This window comes from Lucilia sericata, unplaced genomic scaffold (assembly GCF_015586225.1).
Source record: "Lucilia sericata isolate MDLA Ls3-8-SP2 unplaced genomic scaffold, ASM1558622v1 Contig000737F_arrow, whole genome shotgun sequence".
Lineage (NCBI taxonomy): Eukaryota > Metazoa > Arthropoda > Insecta > Diptera > Calliphoridae > Lucilia > Lucilia sericata.
In genome coordinates, this window is record NW_023994735.1 from 106055 (window position 1) to 124260 (window position 18206).

An 18206-nucleotide genomic window follows, 5' to 3' on the forward strand; every position below is an offset into this window, starting at 1 on the left:
ATAAAAATAACTTCTTAAAAGCTTTTCTATTAAATACTTGCAGAAAGCTATTCTATTAAAAATTTGTAGAAGAGAACTTGTGCCAAATTTTTCTACAGAATACTTGTCGTAGATTTTCTATTCCTATTATCTAGAACTTTCCTCTAGAAAACTTATGGAAACCATTTCTCATTCTATTATGTACAACTTTTCTATAGGAAACTAATCGTAATTTATCTTTATATTTTCTATAGAAAACGTACATACAATTTTTCCATATAAAACTATAGAAAAATTGCTTTTTTAAGAAGATTTTTGCAGTATACCTCTTTGAAGCCAAGTAATACAGTCTCTCATATCTTTCAAGATAAGAATTTAAAACAAAAATATTTCGCGAAGATAACAAAAATTATCTTGATCAATGTGATTCAGATGCAGCCAATTTACTTAGGATCGAAAATGAACATAATTTTAAGAACAATATGTCCCTCCTTCCGATCCAGAAAGCAATATATTTTTCTTTGATTTTCAACCATTAGCAAGTGAAATGTTTCAAAAAATTCTTGGTAATAAGAAAGCTTTCATAAAGTTTTTTTAGTAACAAGTTTGTCACAATTAACACCTATTTGACTCATTGTCTACTCTTGTAAAAACTTAAAAAACAAAACTTTCACTAAATTAATCTCAGACAAAAAGAAAAAGTACGCCACATGCAAAAGTTCACAAAACTTTATTTGACCTCCCTTTAACCACATTTATCGGTCAATACAGCTCACACACTTAAAAATTTTGACATTATAATTGTAAGGAATTCATGGACTGATACCCTCAATAAGTATAAATAACTCATTAAAATTGAAACAAAAAAAAAAACTTTAGTTTTTGTGTTTTATTAAGTATTTCTAAGAAAAAAGTTGTATATTACTTTCCAGCAATACCAACACCCAGAGTATCTATTGTCTCACATTTTTTTCCCACTTTGTTCGCCAAGAAAAGAAATACGCTGAGAAACTTCTAAAGTAAATAAGTTGACAGAAAACTTTATTTAAGCGAAAACATTTTAACCGTAAATAGACAAGAAACAAACAGGTAAAATTACTAAAAGACACATAGACGGAGAAGCAGGCAGACAGACTGGCAGTAAGAAAGTCGTGGGTAAACCGGGAGAGCGAATAAAAGTCGGAGCAGAAGGTAAAATTGTTTTTTAAGAATTGACAGAAAGTGTGTTAAAGGTCTAAGAAAATTGTCATTGTTTTCGAGCACTAAATAAGTTTCTAAAGAAATTTTTCTTCTTCTCTTTTATTTTACACCTTGTTAACGAAAGCCGACAAAAGGAAAGAATTGGTATATGAGTGTCAGAAGAGAAGATGTATTCAAATCTTATAAAGGTGGTGGTATAATGTTTAAATTAAAACAATTTAACAAGTTTGTAGTATTAATTAAACTCTTTAATTGATATACAAAGTTTTTCTTTTGAAAGAAACCCAGTAGGAAAATTGAAATTAAAGAACAATTTTAGAAGTAATGTAGGACTGGCATAGAAAATTAATATTTGGGAAATGGTACTAAATATTTCGCGAACAGTTCTATTGTATAAACTATGGACTAGAGTGTTGGTAATTCTATGGATTAGTCTATCCAACACAGAATTGATAAGTCTGTTGGCTATTCTATAGACAAACAAAGATCAAAGGCAAAAATTCCTATTGGGTTTTCCTATTTAACTTAAAATTTAAACACGTCCACAGAAGTAGGCTTGAAATTAAATTTTCAAAGTTCTTTTAGAAATCTACATACAAACCCTTATCTAATGATTTCTTACCAACCAAATCCCAGTGTATTGGCTTGTTTCTATGTGTATTAGAATACATTTGATTGTTCATTTATTTTTTTTTTTTTGCAACAAACTTAAATTAAAAACAAACAACATTAAATTTCTTTTGATAATAGTTTGTGAAAGTGTTTGAAATTAATTGTTTAGATGGTTTCTTTATTTACCGTATAGATTAAGGTTTTTCTAAAGGGGGCTTTTGCCATTAACTTGAATTGTTTTAAGTTGTAACAGATATTTGTACTTTTGTAGCTAAAAGTAGTCATTTTAGTGTTTTAATACTTTATTTATTTAAGCAATTATAGTGTATAATGGTTTTAATTGTTAAAAAAAAACGATAATCATACTTTTAAAATGGTTATTGAAATCTGTAGTATTTAGTTTTTAGACAACTGTTTAGGATTGGCAATCGAATATTTGAAAGTTATTTTAATTCCTGTAAGAACAGTATTACTGTCCTTGTGTTAGCTATAAAGATCTCTTCTTTATATAGGTGTGCAGTAGGTTAGGTTTATATAGAGAAGAGGCTTATTGATAGGGATCGTACTTCGTTCTTCCAAAAATACAACTCCACATGCTGTTGTCGAAGCAATAAGGGAAGGGTATATATAAATTTGTCATTCCGTTTGTAATTTCCACAATATAATTTTCCGGCGCAATAGATAGTGGATTCGATTAAACCATGTCTGTCTTTCTGTCAATCTGTCTGTCTGTCTGTCTGTCTGTCTGTCTGTCTGTCTGTCTGTCTGTCTGTCTGTCTGTCTGTCTGTCTGTCTGTCTATCTGTCTGTCAGTCAATCAGTCTGTCTGTCTATGTGTCTGCTAAAACTAATTGTCTGAAAACTCCAGACATCTTCGGGATCCAAAGCTTCAATAGTTCTGTTTAAAATTAAACTTATTTTAAACACACTACTTTTTAAATTTATTTTTGTTAACTTAATAAAGGATGTCCTAATAGATATGTGTTAGTTAAATAAGACTGATGATAATACTATAAAGATCTTTTCTTTTTTCAAGTGTCAAGTAGGGTACGACTTCACATGCTGTTGTCGAAGCAACAAAAGCCATTATTATACCCTTCACCTTCGTTAGAAGGGTATATATTTCCACAACAAATTTTCCCGCTCTATAAAGTATATCCTTATAAATAGCGGATTCGATTAAGCCATGTCTGTCTGTCTGTCTGTCTGTCTGTCTGTCTGTCTGTCTGTCTTTCTATCAATCTTTCTGTTTGTCTGTCTGTCCGTCCGTCCGTCTGTATGTCTGCTGAAATCAATTTTCTAAAAACCCCAGATATCTTCGGGATCCAAAGCTTCAAAAGTTCTGTTTAAAATTAAACTTATTTTAAACACACTACTTTTTAAATTCATTTTTGTTAACTTAAAAAAAAGACACCCTAATGTTAGTTAAATAAGACTGATTTACAATTGCGTATATTCAACAGAAACATTTTTCAATTACTGTCTGTAAAGTAAATAAAAAATTGAAAAAGTACAAATAGACCTTGCCGGTAAATAATAAATTTATGTAAATAATAATAAAAATATTACAAAATTACGCAAATGCATGTGTATATAAGTAAGTATGCGTGTACACAGGTAAATAATCAAATATGCACAAATACATTTATACTAGAGAAAATTTATATACACAACTATTTAAACATATTATAAAAAACAAGTCGGTCATAGCCGACTAAAGAAGAGTATGTGTCAAATTTCATCAAATTATCTTGAAAATTGCAACCAGCAGCGTGTGCACAAGATTTACACAGACAGAAATACAGACGATTGGACAGACAGACAGACGATTGGACAGACAGACAGATGGACAGACAGTGAGACAGACAGACAGATGGACAGTCAGTGATACAGACAGACAGACAGACAGACAGACAGATGGACAGACAGACAAACAGACAGACATAGCTAAATCGACTTAGAAAGTTATTCTGAGATGATTGTTATAATTAAGTGAGTGGGTGTAGGACCAAAATTTTTTGTGTTACAATCATCAGCACAAATGCACAATACCCTCCCCACTATAGAGGTGTAAGATATAATAAATAGAAAATAGCTCCAGGGATTCAAAAATTCTGGTATTTTTCAAATACTTCGATTCCCCAGAAATAGAAATGAAATTTAAATTAAAACATTTTAAGAAAACCATAAATAATTCTCATAAATGGGTTTCAATCAAATTCATTATATACATAAAACACATAATTTTCTTAGTTTTTCATTTAATATAAAAACCTCACAAAAACTGAGCATTCCTAATACAAAACTAAAATAAATAATAAAACAATATTTATTATACAAATGTGTAGTAAAAATATATTTTATATGATATCGTGCAAGTTCACCCACATTGAACGTTTAACAAAAAGCAATATACACTATGCTAACTACTAACAGAAATAAACCTGCATATATATGTACATAAATTCGTATACGGTGCGGCAATGATGTTGTCTAGAGTGGCAGTAAATAGAAAATATGTTGTATTTATGCTTGTTTCTTGTGGTATTGAAAATGGCATAAAAAAGACAACCGTAACAGAAAACATTACTAACAAATAACACAAAGAGAGCAAACGAAAGAAAGAATATTTTTCTAATAAAAAGAAAAAAAATTCAAGGATACCCATTCAAAGCGTCCCACTAAATGACTACATGACGGTTTGGCTGACAGACTGACAGACCTAAAAAACAACAAATAACAAACAAAACCCGAGAAACGACCGAAGCAACTAAATAAACAATAAGAACACGTCACGTATTGTCAATAAAAATAATAACATCACACTATAAATTTTACTTAAACAAGCTGAAGCAAAAATAACACAGTCATATAAACAGCAGCAAGAACAACAGTTAAAATAACACAAAAAGGCCGTTATTTTAAACAATACAACAAGGAACAACAGCAACAACACAGAGAGTAATTTTGAAAAAAAAGGATATTTACTATTATATGTGTTTTTATAGAATTTTTCTTTTTAGAGTCTATTCCAACAAAAGAGATCCTACCCAACGACACCTAGACATTGAACAGGACTCTTAATACAGGAAAATTGAAATAAACAATTCCAACAACAACAACAAAAATAACATAAAAAATCACCTTGTTGTTATAGTTGTGGAAGTAGAGACAACCGAAATAGGTTTATTTATAATGTGAGCATGTGTTTGTTTTTTTTTTTTTTTTGCATTTGTGGCAGAAAGGATATTTTAAAATGATAAAAAAGCAAGAATTTAATGTTGGCAACAGGAATGGGAAATCTTTTGGTATAAATAGGAGCTATTTAGAGGAGTTTTATAAATGTTCTTTTTTTTAGATAAGATTATATTTCAGTCTATATCTAAGACTATAATTCGGTGTGTAGATCACATTATAATCTTGAGAGTAGTTTAGATAAAAGTCTGTTCCTTAATTTAGATTATATTCTGATGTAATGTTAAGTATATAATTCAGACTATAGTTCGATTACAGTTCAGAATACAGACTTTTAAGTTGTTTCGATTACAGTTTGTTCTTCTTATAGTTCCGACTATAGTATGGTCTATAGTTCAGAATTAGTATGTCTATAGTTCAATACATTCAATGGTTCTGGCTTTGGTCTTATGTATACTTCTGACTTTTGGTCGTTTGGTCTACAGTTCAGATTATAGTCAGGTCAGTTTCTAAGAGTAAAGTCTAGGCTATAGTTTTGGTTACAGTGCGATCTATAGTAAGATCATAGTTCGGAATATAATCTGACTTGTATATAGTTAAGGAGATAGTTTGATTTATATTTCAGAATATAGGATTTTCAGTGATTCTGACTCTAGTGTACTCTATAATTCAGATTATAATTTGATCTATAGTTTCAGTAGTTTAGAAAGTAGTCTGGTTCTGACTACTGTCTGGTCTATAGTTAAGACCTTAGTCTGATCTAAAATTTACATTTGTGTAAAAAATAGTCAAAATATAGTCTGGTCAAACTAGATCAAATAATATTTTCAGTGGTTCTGACTATAGTCTTGTCTATATTTCAGACTATAGTATATAGTGGAGTCTATAGTCTAGGTCATAGATGTGATTACAGTCTGATGTATAGTTAAGAATATAGTCAAGAGCCAAATTCTGCCTAGAATCTGGTCTGCAGCTTAAACTATATATTGCGCTATATTGCGGACTATATGTAATTTGGTACCAAGTTCATTTCATGTGGTCAATAGTACGGACCATGGTCCTATAAACAGTTTCGTCTATAGTACAGGCTACAGTATAGTTTTAATCTATTGTATAATTCACTAAAAATTTAAATTTTCACCAAAAATTAAAATATTCACTAAAAGTTAAAATTTTAACTGAAAATTAAAATTTTCACAAAAAAATTAAAATTTTCACCAAAAATTAAGATTTTCACTAAAACTTAGTTTTCACCAACAAATTGGATTTTCACTAAAACTTAAAATTTTCACCAAAAATTTTAATTTTCACTAAAACTTAAAATTTTCACCAAAAATTTTAATTTTCACTAAAAATTAAAATTTTCACCAAAAATTTAAATTTTCACAAAAAAAAAAAAAAATAGAATTTTTACTAAAAATTAAAATTTTCACTAAAAATAAATGTTCACTAAAAATTACAATTTTCACCAAAAATTAAGATTTTCACTAAAACTTAAAATTTTCACTAAAACTTAAAATTTTCACTAAAACTTAAAATTTTCACTAAAACTTAAAATTTTCATTAAAATTAAAATTTTCACTAAAATTTACAATTTTCACTAAAAATTATAATTTTCACTAAAAAATTAAAATTTTCGCCAAAAATTAAGACTTTCACCAAAAAATTAGATTTTCACTAAAAGCTAAAATGTTTACTAAAAGTTAAAGTATTCACTAAAAATTAAAATTTTCACTAAATTTCACGAATTTTTCACTAAAAATTTAATTGTCGTCTAAAAATTTGAAATATCGACAGTTTGTTTCATTCTTCTATTCGACCTGCTTTATAAATAAATTTTCTTAATTAATTTTTTATTGATTTGTCTATAAAAATTGTTCTTCTCTGTTATTGGCTCTAGAGTAGTAATAGAGTATTGAATATTATCATAAAAAAAGAAACCCCCAACATAAAAGTTACAAGTACATATAAAAAGTAATACCTGGAAAATTCTTATTTATTTGAAAATTTATAAATATAAAAATAGAACTCAAACTTAAATGAGGTTTCCTCCACCATCATCACTCTTGTTATTTATACCAAGATGATATAAAATAAAACATTAAAAAATAATACAAAAGCGAAACAACATCACAGAAACTGAGCTCTCGCTCACACAAAAGGATATTAAGAAATGCAAAATAATAATAATAACACAAAAACATTAAATCAAGAATCAAATAACAACTCAATGTTTATTTTAAGTCTAAAACAACAAATTCTTTAGCTATGTATATATAGATGAATACCCATTGATCGAGTTCTGTTTAGTTTGTTTCATCTTTTAACCTTTAGAGGGATAGAGGCTGATAGAAGCTTTAATTTTCATTTACATTCTCAGTGTGCCAATAACCTATTGAAGAATTTATTAAAAAATAATAACCTTTTTTAGAAAAAAAAAAAAAAAAAACAAAGAACAACAAAGACACAAAAAACAAACAAACAACATCAGTAGCAACTAAACAAAACAATTATTTTACAATGGTTAGATGATATTTTTCACCCTCACTACTCAAAGCAAACGGTTGAATAGTTCGGTTGGTTGCTGATGTTGTTTTTGTTTACCTTGCAATACTTATTGAACTCTGTTAGAAAAACAATCATAATAAAATGTAAATTAAACAATAATAAAACCAACTCCCTTAAAAGTTTATATTTATTTTTTGATTTTTTTTCTACTGTTGGTATGTACATACATACATATATAGATGTAGTATTGTGTGTGTTTTCATTTAACCCTTGTATCTTTATAATAAAGTGTAGTACAAATCTGGTATGGAAAACTATTGTTCAAAAGGTTTTTGGGATTAAATGAGAATTAAAAAAGATTTAATTCCATTAGTTAGAAGAAATCTTTAGTATTTTTATATTAAATACTTGAGGCTAAATCTGATGAGAGCTGGCTGAAACATAATTGTTATTTGCTCTATATACCAGACTATAGTCTGCACTATAGATCAGACTATAGTCTGCACTATAGATCAGACTATTGTCTGCACTATAGATCAGACTATAGTCTGCACTATAGATCAGACTATAGTCTGTACAATAGACCAGACTATAGTCTGCACTATAGACCAGACTATAGTCTGCACTATAGATCAGACTATAGTCTGCACTATAGACCAGACTATAGTCTGCACTATAGACCAGACTATAGTCTGCACTATAGACCAGACTATAGTCTGCACTATAGACCAGACTATAGTCTGCACTATAGACCAGACTATAGTCTGCACTATAGACCAGACTATAGTCTGCACTATAGACCAGACTATAGTCTGCACTATAGACCAGACTATAGTCTGCACTATAGACCAGACTATAGTCTGCACTATAGACCAGACTATAGTCTGCACTATAGACCAGACTATAGTCTGCACAATAGACCAGACTATAGTCTGCACAATAGACCAGACTATAGTCTGCACAATAGACCAGACTGTAGTCTGCACAATAGACCAGACTATAGTCTGCACAATAGATCAGACTATAGTCTGCACAATAGACCAGACTATAGTCTGCACAATAGACCAGACTATAGTCTCCACAATAGACCAGACTATAGTCTCCACGATAGACCAGACTATAGTCTGCACAATAGAGCAGACTATAGTCTGCACAATAGACCAGACTATAGTCTGCACAATAGACTAGACTATAGTCTGCACAATAGACCAGATCATAGTTTTATATATTATTTAGATGATAGATGATACCTCGAACAAATATCTAAGTACTGACTATAGTCTGATCTATAGTGCAGACTATAGTCTGATCTATAGCGCAGACTATAGTCTGATCTATAGTGCAGACTATAGTCTGATCTATAGTGTAGACTATAGTCTGATCTATAGTGTAGACTATAGTCTGATCTATAGTGCAGACTATAGTCTGATCTATAGTGCAGACTATAGTCTGGTCTATAGTGCAGACTAAAGTCTGGTCTATAGTGCAGACTAAAGTCTGGTCTATAGTGCAGACTATAGTCTGACTTATATTGCAGACTAAAATCTGGTCTATAGTGCAGACTAAAGTCTAGTCTATAGTGCAGACTATAGTCTGGTCTATAGTGCAGGCTATAGTCTTGTCTATAGTGCAGGCTATAGTCTTGTCTATAGTGCAGACTATAGTCTGGTCTATAGTGCAGACTAAAGTCTGGCCTATAGTGCAGACTAAAGTCTGGTCTATAGTGTAGACTATAGTCTGGTCTATATTGCAGACTATAGTCTGCTCTATAGTTGAGACAGTAGCATAGATTATAGTTTAGAGTATAGCCTGATCTATTGTTTAGACTATGGTCTATAGTTGAGAGTATAGTCTGATCTGTAGTTCTGGTTCTAGTATATTGTTCACGCCTGTAGTTTGGAGTTCTAACTTAATTCTGATCTGTAATTCTGATTATAGTCTAGTCTTTAGTTCGAATTATAATTTTGTATACCTAAGACTACAGGCAAATCTATAGTTCAGACTCCATGCTAGTTTATAGTTCAGAGTATATTCATGTCTGTATTGCAGCCTTTAGTTTGAACTAATATTCTAATCTATAGTTATTTGAAATTTAGTATTTAAATCAGTAGTCATTAAAATTCCTATTTCCAAAAAAGTTGAAATATTCGCATCGACCTTAACCTAACAGTTTTGACTGCTTATTTTTTTTTTTAATAAAATACTGACATAATTTACCGTCATTTAAATACCTTAATTACAAATTATTTTGTCCATTAAAATTTTCTTTCACCTACATTTTGTTTTTCTCACTCCTTCGTATACTTAATGTCCTTCGAACATTCAATTCATATTACAAAAATTGAAAAAAAGGACAGAAGAAAATCTAAACTAAAACGATGTAATAAAAAAACGTTTGTAATAAAATAGCATCTATTACTCATTATTATACAGCGAGCGTAAGAAAGTCTAAACTAAGTTCATAAAACAAAGGATGCGAAAATGACGGAATAAATGACTGACTGCTGGCTGGCTGGTTGGTTGGTTGGTTGGCTGACTGGGTTTGTTTCACTAGCTAGTAGCTGGTTGTACTATATTTGATGAGTAACTGTGAGAAAAAAAATGTTTAAAAAATTGCAGTTGACTTAATGTATCCCGTTATAAAGGCAACTGGCAACATCATCATAAAAGTGCCCAAGAAAAGTGTATTTCGTTTAAAAATGCTTTTACTTATACATACAAAAAAAAAAAGAAGGACAATTTAGTTGTAATATTTAACAATCAACAGATTTTTAAACGCGTTTTGTATACTTCCTTTTTTTCTTTTAGCTTTTTTGTGTTTCTTATAAAGGTCTCATAAATCTTCAAGAACAAGAAAGATTCATATTTTTTCTCCGTTCTTTTTTTTTTCAATCAAAAAATTTCATAAAAATTGTGTAGTACAATATAAAAACCGCACAAGATAAAAATGTAAAGTGTGCAATTTATTATACTTAAATGGATTTTAATTTTATTTAATATTTAGCATTTAAGAAAAATATTACATAATTCATGTTGTTTTTTGCAACAACAAAAAAAATATGAGTTTATTGTTTCACAAAAAGTTGGTTTAATTAAGTGTAACGTTTAAGGGAATTGCCTTTAAAAAAGTTTAAATTATTTTAACAGAATATAAAGTAGAGTTTTGAAATATATGTTAACATTTTAAAATTTATGCAGAAAAGTTTTGAATTATAAGAATTTTGATTCACTTAATTATTCAAGTATTGATTCAGTTATACATTTTTAAACGAAGAATATTAAAACTAGTACATTATCATTATGTGTGGTAACAACTTTTTATCATTGCTTTATACTTATATATACATGTTTGTATGTAGATGTGTTTGAATTGTCAAATTTATATAAAAACTCATTCATATCAATATGCATGTAGTGGGTTAAAGAATACATAAAAAAAAATATTATTATAAACAAATTGCCACCATATATGATTGATGATATTATTATTTTTTTGTTCTTATCAATTCTCCACCAAACCATACTATAACGAAATATTGTTATTCTTATATTACTCACACATACCTACATATGCAAATAATAACTCACACACACACATATATTATGTGCATATATAAATAAATATTATAAAAACGGAACCTTTAACAGTGGCACATTTCGTCCCTAGATGTTAAAAAAACCCCATAACTTTTTATGAAATTTGCAAATTTTTTCCATGAGTTGCTGTTTTATTAGAAGAGACTTAATTAAAGTATTAATTAGACCGAGTTTTATAAAAAAATGTTAATAAAACATTTGTTAGTAGTTTCCGGAAAAAATAGGAAAAATCTAAACTTTTATCATTTTCAGCTTAATACGTAGAATAAGTAAACCTAGTTTAAATTGCAATAACGCAATTTGCTCTTAAGTTTGTGTGGTTTGATGTTAACAACTGAATTATTGGTTGCAACAACAGTAATATGATTAAAATAACTAAATAATTAGAAAACATATTTCTAGCTTCTCCTTATATTTGTGGATTAGCCTAATACTTAATATATGTGTATTGGTAAATATACACCTATATATGTATATATTTTTTTTCTTGGTGTGTACTTTTCATTCCCTCAATAAAATATTCGCACATTATTGTTGTCAACATGATTGTAATTGTCATCAACATTGAAATTTTGTATTGAATATATGGGAAATATTTACACACATTCTGATATATATTTTTTTAATCTTTAACTTTACTCACATCTATTTTTAACGTATATACAGTGATGTATATGAGTACCAAAAAAAAGTATGTATATAAAAGGTAAATATTAAAATACACAATCACATTTTTTTCTTCATACATGCATATGTATATGCCAAAGTTAAATCATATCCTTGTATTAAGGAGGTACAAACTTTCTATCTATTCTCTAGTATCTATCGGATTTTTAAGATATATTTGGGCACCGTAACATTAAGTTTGGTCCATCCTACAGCGACAGTTCTGCTTACCAAAAGTGGCCCACTGGGCACATTATATTACAACCACAACCTTAATACCAAGAAAGGTGAGTTGTCTCAACAATAGATAATACTAAAGCAGTCTCGGATATAGGCAAAACTATAGTCCAGAACAGTCCTGTCAATAATCGAGACTACAGTTTTAGAATTAGTCCAGGCTATTAACAAGACAATAGAGAAGAATATAGTCAGGTTTATAAACAATATTATATATATAAGTCTACAGTCTTGTTTATAGAAAAGACTAACATCAGGACAAAGGATAATATATATAGGGTGGATTGTATAGCTAAAGACAGTATTATAATCTCGACATATGACAAAACTATAGTCTCGACTATACACATGATTACAATCTGCAGTATAGGAGAGACTATAATCTGAAATACAGACAAACCAAATTCTGTACTGTAGACAGCACTTTAGTCTAGATTATATAGATTGGACTATAGTCTGCTACAAGACTATAGTCTGGACTGTAGACAAGACTTTAGTTTGGACTATAGACAAGACTATATTCTGGACTATAAACAAGACTATAGTCTGGACTATAGACAAGAAAGACTTATAGAAACAACTAACATCAGTACAATATACTATTGGCAAAGCCATAGTCTGAATATGTGATAATACTATGTGATAATACTATGGGTTATACTATAGACAGATCTATAGGCTGGATTATATAGCTCAAGACAGTATGACAAGACTACAGTCTTGACTATACACAGGATTATAATCTGGACTGTAGGAGAGACTATAATCTAAAATACCGACAAACTAAATTCTGTACTGTAGACATCACTTTAGTCTAGATTATATAAATTGGACTATAGTCTGCTGCAAGACTATAGTCTTGACTATAGACAAGACTACAGTCTGAACTATAGACAAGACAATACTACAGTATGTCCTATAGATAAATCTATACAATAGACAATAGACTAGACTATAGACAAGGCTATGGCTTGAGTTATATATAAGAATATAGTCTAGAGTCTAGACTATATAAAAAACATGTTTAGTTGGTCATAGCCGACCATATGATGCCATACACCATTGAGTAGTATATAAAAAATGTATTTTATTTTAAATAACAAACCATTTAAGTAGTTTATTGCCTTAATTTCGAAATATTTTAACAATTTGTTGACAAAAATGTGAATACGGAGGCAAGGACAAATATGGGCCTATGCTTATAAATTTTGGTAGAGGGTTTTGCCTCTACATTAAAGTTATTTATGCAGAATTTCATAGTGATATTAGTGTTTATAAGTCCGTTTTGACATTCAAGTCATTTTCTGAAGGGGAGTTTAAATGGGGGCTAGGATCAAATATGTATATCTATATAAAACTAAGCCTTGTCCATTATAGTGGAGATTCAAGAACATTTAACATATTTATCCGCACAAAAACCCTATTCGGGGGGTACGGTTGTATGGGGGCTATACGAAATAATAGACCGATTTTACTATACATCGTCCTTGGATCAAAAGAAAAGTATGTGCCAAATTTCATCAAATTATCTTGCAAATTTCGACCTGTAGAGTGAACACAAGGTTTACATGGACACACAGACGTACGGACATAGAAAGAGATTCTGAGCCGATTGGTATACTTTAAGGTGGTTATAGGACCAATATTTTTGGGTGTTACAAACATCAGCACAAACGCATAATACCCTTCCCACTATAATGGTGTAGAGTATAACTGTAGTCTAGATATTAGACAAGACTACAGTCTAGACTTTTAACATGACTATTGGAGCTTAATCTTGTCCATATAGATTTTAATTTCTCGAGATTTAACAATTTTATTTTGTATTAAATTAATCCTTTGCAATCCCTTCCCACTTCCGAAAATTTTATACAACTACCCTAATACACATGCCGGTTTATTTGAGATTCCCTCTCTCACAACGGTACTCACAGATTTTCAAAATTTTTTCAATAAATCTATAGAATATTGTTTATGTCCTTTAGCTATATTTACACATACATATTTTATATCTGTGTGTGCGTGTGTACATGTGTGTGGAAGTAAATAAAATCTTTTATAAAATAACTTTTAACTTAATTTCAACATCAACACATATGCAACAAAATATGAAAGCATAACTTAATAACTGTATTTATGTACAAGCATATAAATATTATGTATTGGTATATAGTTATAGAAAACTACATACACATATGGTAAAAGTTTTAACATTTCCCAATTACAAACATACATATGTAACAGTGGTGGGCAATGAAAATAATGTTATACGTAAGTGTATTAACAAAAATATGATTAACAGAGATTTTCAGCATAGTAACAGATTTTGTTTTTAATGAATGATTAGAAAGCAGAGGATATGCACTGTTGTTTTTATGATTTGGAAAATTGCCCATAGCTGGTTACATAGTGCCTGTAGTAAATATGTTTGCAAACTGTTTTATACCAAATAATTAATAATGTTTTTAAAGAAATTTGCTTTGCAATTGCCAAAGATGCTTTGTAAGTTAGGAATATGTTCTTTGAAGGAAAATTTCATAATCTATAAACACTGTTTCCTTTAATCTAACAAAATGTCCTAAGAAAAATAAAACTTTTAGTTATTATTTAAAACTTTTTATAAAATATATAAAATTTAAGTATCACAGCAGATATTCAAATACTGATTATATCTTTTATATGTTTTTCTTAGAACTGTTTTATCTTGTTAAATTTATAAATAATTCACCATTAATTAAGACCATATATGTATAAAAATACTTAAAGTTGTTTTGAAAATAAATATTTATGTTTTTATATACGATAAAGAAAACATTTTATTGGCAAACATTTTGCACAATCTTAAAACTCACAAATTTTGTTGCAAAATTATTTTTATTTACGCATGATGATGAAAATCTGTAAAACATATGTTGGGTAACCATAAAAATGTCATTTATTTTAAGACTTGTGGTAGTAAAAAGAGACAACATTTTATGTAAATGACAATAAAATAATGTAATAAATAATTTAGATTTTAACAACCAAGATACAGGAATCTTAATTAATTGCACACATTTCCATGCACTTTACAGACATAAGTATAAAACCAAATAAGACTAATACTAATATAAATATTTTATTTTCCATTTTCATTACAGTGTAAAACCACAGAATATTATAAACGGAAGACGAGACATTTTAATCATTAACTAAAAATCACTTATAAAATACTTTTTATTATATACAAGAATAAAAACAAAATAAACCAAAATTAAATAAATAAATAACAAACATGTTAACGACACGTTTAAATATACAGCCTTCAATGGCAATTGTGCTCATACTACTTATCTGCTTAACCTCCATCAGCTCAGTGGCATCTAGATCTCGAGATAAAGAAGGCAGAAGACGTAATGATCGTATATCCTCCTCCACCGCCTCCAATCAGTACAATACCTATGGCTCATCAGTACCCTCATCGGTGGCCTCTTCAGCGTATTCCATTTCATCGGCAGCGGCGTATAAAGGACCCATCGATGATACTGGTTTTTGTGTTAGACGTCGTGATATGAAACTTATGTGTTATTGTACACCGGATGAAAATCATGTACCTGTACAAAAGGCCGAATGTTGGGTATTCTCTGATGGTCTATTACAAAACGATACCACCTGGACTAGATTTTATCAACAGCCACGTTTACGTGATTTAAAATTTGTTATACAGAATCATGGTCGTCTGGACTATATACCCACCCATATCCTAAAGCCCTTAGAGAATTTGACTAGCATAACTATAGAATACTCACAAGTGGAAATAGTACGCAGTCATGCCTTTGCCAATCTACATCAATTGGAACGTATTGTCATGACTTATAATCAAATTATGGCCTTGGACCAAGAAGCCTTTGCCAATCACATACGTTTGAGAGATTTAAATTTGGAACATAATCAAATCTTTGAAATCGATCGTAATGCCTTCCGCAATCTTCCCCTGTGTGAACGTCTCAACATGAATAATAACAATATTTCAAATCTGCATGAAGGCCTCTTTTCCGATTTAGTGCGTTTGATTTATTTGAATTTGGCTCATAATCAAATTTCCGTTTTAACAAGTGAAATCTTTAAGGGTTTGGGTAATTTAAATGTTTTGAAATTGACACACAACAATATCAATTTCATTGGTGATACTGTCTTTGCTGAATTGTGGAGTTTAACTGAATTGGAATTGGATGATAATAAAATTGAGGTAAGTAGATGAGTAACTTTTATGTGAAAATCTTAAATTTTATGGGTTTTTTGCGTTTGTAATTTTACAGGATAAAAATAACTTAGACAAAAATTTTTATGTGTATTTAGAGATGATATATTATCTATGCAAATGTTTACGACTTTGAATTTAATCTTTTAGCAAAATATTGAATAACAAATCATTTTATAATAGATTTTAGTTATTTATAACGCCTGTGTGCTTGTATAGCTTTAACATACATACATATGTATATGAGTGCCAGTTTTATACATGCATATATGGACAAATTTTCTTATAAACAATACAATTGCATATACATACATGTGTATGTTGTATTGGAGATATACTATTTGTGTAAAAACAGAAGACTGATTCCCAGAATAACAAGAACAAATCTGGTTTCACTTCTACTTAACATTTTCTATGGAAAAGTAGTCAGGTCCTGTTCAACTTTTCCTATAGAAAATTGCTAATGTTCTGATCAACCTTTCCTATAGAAAATGGTTCATGTTCTGAAAATTGAACAGATTCTGATCAAATTTTCGTGCATAAGATTGGTCAGATTTTGCACTACTTTTTCAAATGAAAATTGGTTTGATTTTGATTTATTTTTCTTATAGAAAATTGGTCAGATTCTGATCAAATTTTTCTGTAGAAAATTGGTCAGATTCTAATCAACTTTTGCTATAGAAAATTGGCCAGATTCTGATCAACTTTTCCTATAGAAAATTGGTCAGATTCTGATCAACTTTTCCTATAGAAAATTGGTCAGATTCTGATCAACTTTTCCTATAGAAAATTCGTCAGATTCTGATCAACTTTTCTTATAGAAAATTGGTCAGATTCTGATCAACTTTTCCTATAGAAAATTGGTCAGATTCTGATCAACTTTTCCTATAGAAAATTGGTCAGATTCTGATCAACTTTTCCTATAGAAAATTGGTCAGATTCTGATCAACTTTTCCTATAGAAAATTGGTCAGATTCTGATCAACTTTTCCTATAGAAAATTGGTCAGATTCTGATCAACTTTTCTTATAGAAAATTGGTCAGATTCTGATCAACTTTTCCTATAGAAAATGGGTTGGATTCTGATAAACTTTTTCTATAGAAAATGGGTTGGATTCTGATAAACTTTTTCTATAGATTCAGGTTCAGATTCTGATCAACTTTACCTATATATAAATTGGTCAGATTCTGAACAACTTTTCCTATTAGAAAATTGGTAAGATTGTGATCAAATTTTCCTATAGAAAATTGTCCAGATTTTGATCAACTTTTCATATAGATTCAGGTTCAGATTTTGATCCACTTTGCCTATAAAAAATTGATCAAATTCTAATCAACTTTTCCTACGGAAAATTGGTCCGATTCCTATCAATCTATAGAAAATTGGACAGATTCTGAGCCACTTTTCCTATAGAAAAGTGACAGAATTTTATGAACTTTTGCTATAGAAAAGTTAACAGATAGCGACCAAATTTTCCAATAGGTAGTCAGATTTTGATCAACTATTCCTATGGACAAGTGGTAAGATTATGAAGCACTATTCCTTTAGACAAGTGATCAGATTCTGACCAACTTTTCCTTTACACAAATGGTCAGATTTTGACCAAATTTTCCAAAAGATATGTTATAAGATCCTGCCCAGAAAAGTGGTAAAATTCTGATTTAATTTGTCTATGGGCAAGTGGTCTGGATCTGACCAACTTTTGCTAAAGAATAATTTCTAATTTCTGACCATCTCTTCAAACAAAAACATACCACGTTTCTATTTTTTTTCAATAGAAAATAATGCGTCTGAAGAGAAGATTCTTACAAGGAAAGTACTCAGATTTGCATTCTCTTTCTTCTGCTGAAATGTGGTCTAATTCTGATAGAGTTGTCAATTTGTCATTTAAAAAAGTTTAAATTCAGCTTTTTTTTTGATTTTGTAATAGTTTGGTGAGAAGATCATTGAAATCGTTTTGTGCGAAAGAGAGA

The 18206-nt window shown here is 29.6% G+C and overlaps 1 protein-coding gene across 1 annotated transcript in view; it reads left to right on the forward strand.

Annotated features, from left to right (window-relative positions):
* LOC119607723 (connectin) overlaps positions 1 to 18206 on the forward strand; it is a 115980-nt gene that overhangs the window by 37384 nt on the left and 60390 nt on the right. Inside the window, exon 3 of the mRNA XM_037961802.1 lies at positions 15134 to 16221. Within this exon, the coding sequence (XP_037817730.1) occupies positions 15268 to 16221 (954 nt within the window). The 5' untranslated portion in view covers positions 15134 to 15267. The remainder of the gene's footprint in view (positions 1 to 15133; positions 16222 to 18206) is intronic.